This window comes from Engraulis encrasicolus, chromosome 14, assembly GCF_034702125.1.
Source record: "Engraulis encrasicolus isolate BLACKSEA-1 chromosome 14, IST_EnEncr_1.0, whole genome shotgun sequence".
Classification (NCBI taxonomy): Eukaryota; Metazoa; Chordata; class Actinopteri; order Clupeiformes; family Engraulidae; genus Engraulis; species Engraulis encrasicolus.
Window position 1 is genome coordinate 21,244,799 of NC_085870.1, and position 10,471 is coordinate 21,255,269.

The following is a 10,471-nucleotide window of genomic DNA, read 5'->3' on the forward strand; positions in this document are numbered from 1 at the left end:
CTCACTTAACCATTAATTGTGTGTGTGTGTGTGTGTGTGTGTGTTCACCACCAGCTTCTGTTCAGATGGGTGGAAGGGTTAATCCATTACCCCATGAGTCAATACTAGGCCTACCTACTTAGTAAATTCACAAAGATGAACCTTTACTCTACAAAGCGTAGCCTACAGTCAGCATTAACCCCTTAGCGCAGAGCCTATGTTATAACCTGTCACCAAAATTGCAATGGCTATGTCTTAATCTGTTAAGGCTCTCGGTACTGTCATAGCAATGTTGTTATGATGTTCTTGAGCATTTTCATTAAGTTGTGAATAGGCCCGCTGGCGACCTCATCTGCACTAAGAGGCTACAGTCTTTTGTATTTGACCTTGTAGTAGAGCTATAACCAAATGCTACTTCACACTTTCTTTGCTATTTTGCTTGTAAAAGACAAATAAGTACTGTAATTAACTATAACTGTAGCCTAAGTACTGTAATACCAGAGAGCATGGATAATACTCTCACAGTACTCACAGTTTGATTGCTCACGTTTTAAATTCATGGCCAGATTAACAAGCAACGAGTTTTATTCAATAGTAAAGTGTCTATAGATGTCCTATTTCCTGAGAGAGAGAGAGAGAGAGAGAGAGAGAGAGAGAGAAAGAGGCCACCTGGACACAGGCCTTTTAGATGAGGAAATACTCCAGCAATCATTGTGTGGACTGTTGTTGAGAGAGAGCTAGCTATCTTCTGCAGCCAGTGTGAAATAAAGTCTGGCTGAAACGCCACTCTGATGACTGCGCAGGCCTGATAAACCCGAACAAAAGAGCTGGTTTAAGGTCCCTGTAAATCAAGCACCGGGTGCACTGTGTTCCATTCAGCCTGCCTGGGGATTAAAATGGCTCACGGCTTCACTTAAAACTACTTTATTTGGAGCGTTTTCAAATGCACTCAGACTGAGGTAGGGCCAGTTATGGCTCATTGCCCGAAAGAAGAAAAAAAATGTTTTTCCAGGAAAGAATGATGATTCATCCTTCACTTAAGATATCACCGAACTTCAGTCCATTAATGCATGGCCAATGAATATTCATAAAGAAATTTGTATTGGGGCTGGGATGGAATTCTATGGAACTGCTGATGAAATGCTGCATTTTCCTGAATAAGTTAATATATACAAAGGTTTTGTATAGCGCTGTTCTCGACACTCAGACAAGTGGATTTGCTCCCATATTGTTAATTAATTTGAAAATGACGTGAGTTCTTGCCTCATGCTGGTTGTTTACGGTCTTTGCCATCACCAGCAGTAAGATGATTTACAGATGAGGATGAAGGCAGAGAGGCAAACGGATGTAGATTAGTGCAGTGGTGGAGAGCTAAGTGCTATGCAATTAAAATGGAAATGCTATCCCGAATCATCTTCATCAATTTTATGGGTTTCAACACGCTCATAATATGAGCCTTCAGAGACCGACAGCACAATTATTTCAGTCTTCATCTTCCCATAAATATGAAGAAGTATTGACAGTTCATCTGAATGTCTTGCTCACAGCCAGAATATTTCAGTAGAAGAGAAGCTTCTTACTCTAGCCAGTCCACGCTCTCCTAGTGACGCAACACCTTCGACATTGCTTTTAGTCAGGTCAGGAGTAATAGAAATATAATTTCTGAGCTACGGAATAATCGGGAACTCCACCCACTTTGTTGGGTACCAATCAAGTTTGAGCATCTCCAATGGCCCTTTTTTATCTCAACTTTGAGCCGCTCCAACGGCACTGAGTAGAGGCATGTTCAAGGCATTAATGTGGTTTAAGTTTCGGTTGCCTTTTCTGGCCTCTACCAGTAGCAAACCAAGACGAGGAAAGTTTGGGAAACATTATTTGTTATGCTCCTGGTCAGACCAAAAGTCTCAAAGAGATTTGAAAGTCAATGATTATCAGGCAAATTACTGTGCCTCTTGTCATTGTGTGGTCTGTTAACATTTGGGTCAGTAACGTTTCAGCAGTAACACACATCAGTGCGGTGCAACGACAGCCAGTGCTACTATTGTATGGATTTTTCTTGGCTGTTTGTTTTTAGTGGACTATCTAACAAGCATATTCACTGCAGCATATCAACCACCCATTACTATTAATGTCCATTAGATGCCATTGCGTCCACCTGACATCTGAGCTTAAAAAACGTCTTTCACCCATTTAAGGATTATTTGGTCACGCTCATGACGAGAAACACACTGAAATGTTGAGCATGTCAGTACGGTGCCTGTTAAAACTGGGAGCATAGTCTTTTTTTGAGAAAGTGCGCTAACTCCCAACTGTTTCTTGCAAGGTCTTCGGGTGCGAGCAGACAGCAAAGTTCATGTTTAGTAAAAAAGCCGCACTCTGCAATTCTTGCAGACGTTTTGGCCTAAGCCTTCTTCAGCGTCTTCAAAGTCTTAAAACTGCAATAATTACACCAGAGAGTGCGGCTTTTTTACTAAACAAGAAATGGGAGCAGCATAGACACAGTCTATTCCCAAATTGTCAAATTTTGACGACATTCGACCAGACAGCAATTATTGACGTCAAAGGTATGCCCTTTGAGTCAAAAACTGGCATGAGAATCAAAAGTGCCCCCTCGTGGCAGCATGACTTCACTGACGGTTAGTGTTAAAGAAAGGTCTAGGTCTAGGTCTAGGCGATCTCGTCAACATGCAACGTGGCAGGTATGCTCCTGAGTCCTGACATCCAAAATTGCTGCCTGGTAAAATGGCGTCAAAAATGTACGCAATGGGTGTGAGACTGGGTAGTCAACCCCGGACAATTGGCGTCGTACGGCAGCCTCCAGAGCTGGTGTGTGAATGTGTGAATTTGTATGCATGTGTGTATGTGTATTTTGAAAGCACTTTGAGTCAACTTCATAGTTGTGATACTGAGCTAGTAAATGCATGTTGTATTTTTTGCACACCTTTGCACGGAATGTAGATTGAATTATCCTCTGGAAGTACAGTGTTCTGAAATGGATGACAAGCCAGACAAATTTTCAAATATCACAACCGACACTTCCAGATGTTGGCTATATAGCTGCCAGAGATGTCCTTTATATATGCCCTTTATATATTTTCTTGTCTGCCACAGGTGAGAAAAGAGAGAGATGGACAGAATGCCAAACATATTTCACAACAGGAATATCACTGCATTGGAGTGTTCATCGAACAACAGGCCTGTCATCCCTCCTGAGGTCCACAGCTGAGAGCTGACCAGTGTTGTCAGATGTACGATAATTATTGTATTTGTACCATAATGTTGTCCATTTTGTCCTCTGTACGATAAAAAAAAAGATGTACGATAATTTCTGATATTTCTGATACGATAATATACTGTAAAGTAAAGTTTACTGAAGTTTAGTGTTGTTAACCCTTTTCTGTTTACTAATTGGTGTACAACATGTCAAGAGACTGACCTTTTCCAAGGTACAATACTACTAACGTTTTCTCTTCATTTTCAAGATCACAGTCCATTCGCCGTTGATGCACCAGATGCAAACTCAGAAGCGCGTGGGGCTCCTTTTTGATATCAATGAGAGCTCTATCTGTCTACAGGCACACCACTTTTTTCTTCGAGATGGTAGGGTGAGTGGACTGGTAGACACTGGACCCGGGATCTCTGCACAGCACACAGCGACGGTCGTCTACAGAGTGTTTCTCAACCTTTTTTTAGGCGAGGCACCCATTCAATTCATGAAAAATTTCAAGGCACCCCAAACCAACAAGTCGCAACATGGCATTGCATTCGATACCACACAAGCTTAGAAAAGTAACACATTTGGAGACGTCACACGACCTACGTTCGAAGTTACAGCTGACTGGGGCGACTTATATTTACTTTATTGTGTGTAAATGGCAGATGAAAGATTCCACTGACTAGCATTAACTTATCAATTTAGACAAATATGTATTATATTACATAATTTATTTATCAACCACATTTCCACGGCACCCCTGACATTGGCCCGCGGCACACCAGGGTGCCACGGCACCCCTGTTGAGAAACACTGGTCTACAGAGTCAATGGGTGCTGGATCTCCGCACAGCAATCATCTACAGTATAACATCAGTGGTTTCTGTGCACCTCTGTTTTCTCTGTGATGGTTGAGTGAATGGACTGCATTGAAGCCGGGATCTCAGCACAGCACACACCGATGGACATCTACAGTCAATGGGTGCTCTGTCTACAGGCGCATCACTCTTTTCTCTGTGATGGTCGGGTGAGTGGACTGACTGCATTGAAGCCGGGATCTCAGCACAGCTATCATCTATAATAGTATAACATCAGTGGTTTCTGTGTTTACAGGTGCACCTCTGTTTTTGTTATGACGGTCGGGTGAGTGGACTGCATTGGATCTCTGCCGGGATCTCAGCACATCAATCACCTACAATAGTATAACATCAGTGGTTTCTGTGGGTGAGTGGACTGCATTGAGGCTGGGATCTTGGCACAGCACACACCGGCAGACTTGCCCTTTACATGGCTCTGTGTCTACAGGTGCACCTTTGTTTTCTCTGGTAGGGTGAGTGGACTGCTTTGAATCCGGCACAACACACCGATGGTTGTCCCCTATAGATGATGTATAAACTATAGGGTCCATGGCACTACATGGCGTTTTCTCTGTGATGGTCGGGTGAGTGGTCTGCATTGGAGCCGGGGTCTGGGCACAGCACACACCTACATTAGTATAACCAGAGATTCTCTAAGTATATAGAGATATGCCAATGTGATAGGTTGCTATGGGTACCTAACATGACCAGGTTCCGGTCTGCCTAAAGGGGCGTGTCATAATACTCCTAGCATTGAATAGAACAGTCCTTAGGTCTGCCTAGGTCTGCCTAAAGGGGGATTTCCCCCCCTCCCCCTTGCAATAATAGAACCCGGAAACAATGGGCCAGAGGAACCTCTCTCTTATCTACTCTCTCTGGCTGTTTTCTCTGTGATGGTTGAGTGAGTGGACTGCACTGCAGGCCCGGATCTCGGGACAGCACCCACCGCCGGACGTGCCCGATACACGTAGAAATAAACTATACTGTAGGGTCAATGGCACTGCATCTATGGATGCACCGCCGTTTTCTCCGTGATGGTCGGGTGAGTGGACTGGTAGACGCTTGACCCGGGATCTCGGCACAGCACACAGCACCGGCGTGCGATGTGGAGCAGCGTGGTCCGGAAGCGCTGGATGCGGAAGGCGTACACCAGCGGGTTGAGCGCCGAGTTGATGTGCGACATGAGGATGCCCGTGAAGAGGACGCTGGGCGGCACGGGGCACCCGGGGCAGAAGAAGGTCACGCAGTTCATGACGTGCAGCGGCAGCCAGCAGAGGGCGAACAGGAACACCACCAGCGCCAGCGACTTGGCCAGCTTCAGCTCCTTGCGGTAGTAGCGGGCGGCGTCGGCCGTGGCCTCGGCGCGCCGCTCCAGCTGCCGGCGAATCACGCGGAAGATCTCGGCGTACAGCGCGATCATGATGCTCAGCGGCACCACCACCCAGCCGAAGAAGTTGAAGTAGACCATGTAGTCCAGGCTCATGACCGCCATGAACTGGCACTCGATGGGGTCGTCATAGTCGTCATAGTGGGCGCTCACGTTGCTGATGCTGCCGCCGCCGCCGCCGCCATGCTGCTGCTGATGATGATGAGGATGGAGGGGCTGGTGCCAGCCGAACATGGGCACCACGCCAGCCAGAGTTGAGAGGAGCCAACACGCACACACGCCCAGCCACGCCTTACGCTGAGTCACGATGCTGCCGTACCTGTAGAGGAGCACAGGGGAGGGGGAGGGGGAGGGGGAGGGACACAGTGTGAATACAGAGTAACGGTGGAACAACTGGGATAAGACTGGTAAGACTAATATATATAACTTCAAAAATGACTCATACATACTGTATAGGCAATACAAGTCTTATATGGTACATACTGTGCAAATGGTACATGTTATTTCTTATTTTTCTTATTTCTATATTTCTTATTTCTTCATACTCTATAGTATGAGTAAAGCCACACATTCACATTCCATCTACAGTACCGGTACTTCAATGTTGCAATTTTCCATAGTATATATGGGATATGTAATGTGTAGATGGGCTGCATAACAACCACACTGTATCCATGCATACAATGTGAATATTGTTACATTGTAAATGGAATGTGTATGCAGGGAAGGTGACAGGGGTGGAAATAGGGGTCAGCTGTCCCCGGCCCATAATTGGGTCCTCATTACATTTAACGTATTGGGTGGGGGGGCCCTTTGAGGTGATTTTTCCTGGGCCCAGCCAAAGCTGTCAGTGGCCTGGTAAATTAAATATAGGCCACTTATATGCTGCCATCATAATGCTGTGTTGGTTAATTTAGCCATAGTTGTAGTGACATAAAAATGGAACATGGACTACCAAGACGAACTGAATAAGCACAATAATTATACCTTGCTAATTTAGTTTCAACACCTTGACATGAATGCATAAACTAAATGTATGGATAATAAAATCCCAGAGTTCTTTTTGATCTCATGCATCTGATTTCTAAATAATGCTTACATTTCTACCTGATAATAGGTAATAAATATCACATTCTTTTAAGGGATGCATTCAGTATATGCAAAATACAAATAGGCTAATATTATTTGGCGAATATTCACATATGAGTCAAAATTAGTCAACATTACGGTGTGTTCCAACGTGAAATAGACCATGTAAAACAGCAAGTTCTTGCCAGGTTCTCTTTGTTCTAGTAGAAGACTGTTGTGTACTCATATGACTTGTGCACTCATATGACTTCAAGTTCACAAATAAAAGATGATGCCAGCACTACTGCCAAAAACCCAAACACACCAGCCATGGAAATGCCTTCCCTGGACAGTCCGAGAGACATTTTAATTTACTCAAAAGCCATTGATGTCCAAGCCATTGATTCACATTAAACTGAGAAGAGAAATGGCTTTCCAGAAGGCAGGCAGAAATATATGGCAAGCAAACCGTACACGCGAGCACCCGATGTCCCATGCATGCACTCACACACTCACGCACGCACACGCACACAAACACAAATAAAACACAAACACGTGCACATGCATACATGCAACATGTGCAGATACACACACACACACGGATACACACACATCAATAATCACACAACACAAGCGAGAACGTTTTTTTTTTTCATTAATTTGATACAGTAGTTGTGAATAATGTTCACCACTAATAACCTCATATTCTTGTCTTCAAGTACTAATATATTTTTACATAGAAAAACACGAGGCATTCCCATACTTTAAAAAAAAGGGAACAGACATTCCCATATGAAAAAGAAGAAGATGAAACGTACAAAATGATTCCTGGGGACTATACAATTTGTATGGCACATAGCTATAAAAGTGGCCCAACACTCATGTTCCTCATTTAAAAATAAGGCATATATAAAATGTACTGTGTTTGCTTACATGGATTTTTGCCGTGTGGGATTTTTACACATTTTCTTTTTTCCTATGGGTAGTTAATGTTATAGTATAGTAGATTAGACACAGCTATGGCATAGGTATGCACTGCACAGTACTGCCATGCAAAGGTTAGACTGAAAATGGTCTTTATAACACCTCTTTTATATTGTGACAAAGCCTTATGGTCCAAATGTGTCCTGTTTCAGAGATATCGCTATGTCAAATTTTCTGTAACTACAATATCCAACCCAAAACCAATACTTTGAAGGTCTTTTTCTCTGCTTCAATGTTGGCATAGTTGCTGTTCTTTGACTTTGTAGGGCTCATCATTTCAACACTCAGCAGTGCAAGTTTCACACATGACCCATGCTTGGAGTGAAGGGCTCAAATACCCAGAGGAGGGAAGGAGGGAAGGATTTTACCCCAGTTCCAGAATTTTACCCAAACATTCTACACCTCCCACGGAACTTAGTGGGAAAAAACCCACAGAGTGGCTGTGACATTATAGTGAGAACTCAATTTTTTTGCTTAAATTCTAATCACATATTTGATGGTACTCCTCAAAGGGTCGAGGCACATCAATAGCAGGGAAGAGAGCGACCAGCCACCCATTTTAGCCCCACTTAAACACCTCAAGACCAAATAAGGCAGAGAGAAGATTATAGTGAGAACTCAAAATGTTGCTACAATTCTAATCACACACATACAGTATGTCAGGGCTATTCAAATGGAGGCCCTGGGATCAGATGCGGCCCTTGGATGGCAAGGTTCTGGCCCCCATAAGGTCAGAGCAAAATGAAAACAAATATGTGTGCTGTCTGTGGCCATACATAATTTGCAATCACTATCACTTCAGATTGGGGATATCCCTATGCATTCACTTGAGAGTAAATGTACATAAAACAGTGTCATACATAGACCATCCTAAGGCTACTAAGAAATAGAGAAGCAAATATCTGTTCTGTCTGGAAAGCTATCTGCTTGTTTCGCATCATAACCTCAGATACCATGCTGCTCGCATTGCAATTAGACAGATTCTATGTTTGGCCCCTTCACTGGGGGGAATGTGAAAAGCTGGCCCTCGGTGACTTTTAATTGAATACCCCTGCAGTATGTGATGGTACTCCTCAAAGGGTCAAGTCACTTCAATAGCAGGGAAGAGAGGTACCAGCCACCTATGTAAGCCCCATTCAAACAGAGCAGGGACTGCACCTGCACCTCCACCGGTAAAAGCACAAGCCTGTTGACTAAACATAACTATGCTGAGGGCCCTTCCCTTTAAGTTGCTCTGATTCGTAATGTGCTCTGCATGGGTAAAAAGGAAGTTCACCGCCGGAGCAGCTCAGACGCAACTCAGCAGCTTGGAGCAGCGCAGATAAAACGTTTTATGATTGTATTAACTAAAGTGCCAGCGGATTATGTCTTCATCAGTCAGAAATCATGAACGGAGATGATTACAAGACTTTTTCCTACATCTGGGCAGCTCACGCTCTGGTGAACCTCCTTTTTGACATGAATTAAAACCTGTCCAACAGATTGTGAAAGACATGGTGTGAAGAGGATACACCGTTTTCTTCCTTAAGATAACTGTGCTTTTCTACCTAATGTCTTCTTGTGCCAAAGGAAAAAAGGGCCCTAGCATGGCTCTAGGGCACTGGGCTGCTATGCTGATGACCCGGATTTGATTCCACCCCAGGTCATTTCCTGATCCTTCCCCATCTCTCTCTCCCCACTCGTTTCCTCACTGTCCGATCTCAATATAGGTTTTTAAACAGCCCCCCACCCCCAAAAAAAAGACATTTAACCCTTTGAGGAGTACCATCACAAATATGTGAGTTGACAAAAAATTTGAGTTCTCATTATGAAGTCATAAGGACTTTTCAAGATTTTTAACACAGACTGGAAAGGAAGGGAAGGGAAGGAAAATCCTTTGTCCTCAAAATTAAAAAAGGAAAAAAAGTATGACGTCAGGCAATAAGCGCCTCACCTGGTGGGGATCTTGACGCGGAGGTAGCGGTCGATGGCGATGGCCAGCAGCGCGAGGATGGAGCTCTGGGTGATGATGAGCAGCAGGCAGGAGAGGAAGAGGCAGGTGTGGAAGGAGGTCTGCAGGCCCAGGCTGATCACCACGGCCAGGGGGATGACCAGCACGCCCACCGCGATGTCGGCCAGCGCCAGCGACACGATGAAGCAGAAGGTGGGGTCACGCAGCGAGTGGTTCACCCCCACGACAAGGACCACCAGCACGTTGCCCAGCACAGAGGCCAGCGCAATGGTGCTCTCCATGGAGATGTAAAGCATGTGCACGCGTCCCGGCGTCAGCATGCCAACGGCGGGCGACATCTCCTGGGCACTCATGCTGCTGCCAGTGCCAACCCCCTGGTGGGGAGGAGGAGGGTCCAGGCCTGAGGGCAGGGAGCAGGGGACCGACGAGGCAGAAGAAGGGTCCTCCATTATTAGATCCAGGTACAATTTTCACCTATCTCAGTCTCAGACGCAAAGTTTTGTTGGTTTTTAACCTTGCTGTCTGACATGTTTTTGATTGGCTGTGCTTTGCGTCTTCTTCAGAGAGTCACACGCTAGCTGGTCTTAATTATAGCTGCCAGAGTCCGGTCGTGGTGGTGAGAGCATGTGGGTGGAGGTGGTGCCGGAGCGCTGTCCCTCCCGGCGAGGCATGGTGTTCTCTTCCTTCAGCCTATAACGCTCACTGCAGCTGAGACTACTCACTTAATATCTCTCCTCTCTCCACCTCTCTCTCACACACTGGAGGGAGAAGGCAGGGATAGGGAGAGAAAGGGAGTGACAGAGGAAAGGGGAGGAGGTATGTGAGAGGAGAAAGGGAGTGAGAGTGGGAGGGAAAATGGGGAGAGAGAGAGCAAGAGAGAGAGAGAGGTGGAAGACAGGAAGTGAATAATTATAAGGGGCAGATAACTGACAGAGCTTTTACACGGAAAGAAAATGAATTAGAGACTGCTGGAAATGAAAGGAGTTCAAAAAGGCAGAGGATGCAATGTCCTCTCTCCTCTTTTGAAAGTCG

At 45.1% G+C, this 10,471-nt stretch overlaps 1 protein-coding gene across 1 annotated transcript; it reads right to left on the bottom strand.

The window, feature by feature from the left end:
• Positions 1–4,015: 4,015 nt before the first annotated feature.
• On the bottom strand, positions 4,016–10,188 carry LOC134463165 (adenosine receptor A1). Its single transcript, XM_063216396.1, has 2 exons — positions 9,422–10,188; positions 4,016–5,755 (listed from the first exon to the last, which is right to left on the bottom strand). Exons 1-2 carry the CDS (start codon positions 9,886–9,888, stop codon positions 5,056–5,058), a joined length of 1,167 nt encoding a protein of 388 aa, XP_063072466.1. The 5' UTR covers positions 9,889–10,188; the 3' UTR covers positions 4,016–5,055.
• Between the last annotated feature and the right edge of the window lie 283 nt (positions 10,189–10,471).

What these genes read in the sequence shown, in the direction of transcription:
- LOC134463165 (XM_063216396.1), bottom strand. Translation starts at nt 9,888, where the DNA reads ATGGAGGACCCTTCTTCTGCCTCGTCGGTCCCCTGCTCCCTGCCCTCA. An exon ending in CGCGTCAAGATCCCCACCAG is followed by an intron (nt 5,756 to 9,421) that starts GTGAGGCGCTTA and finishes GCTCCTCTACAG; the next exon opens with GTACGGCAGCATCGTGACTC.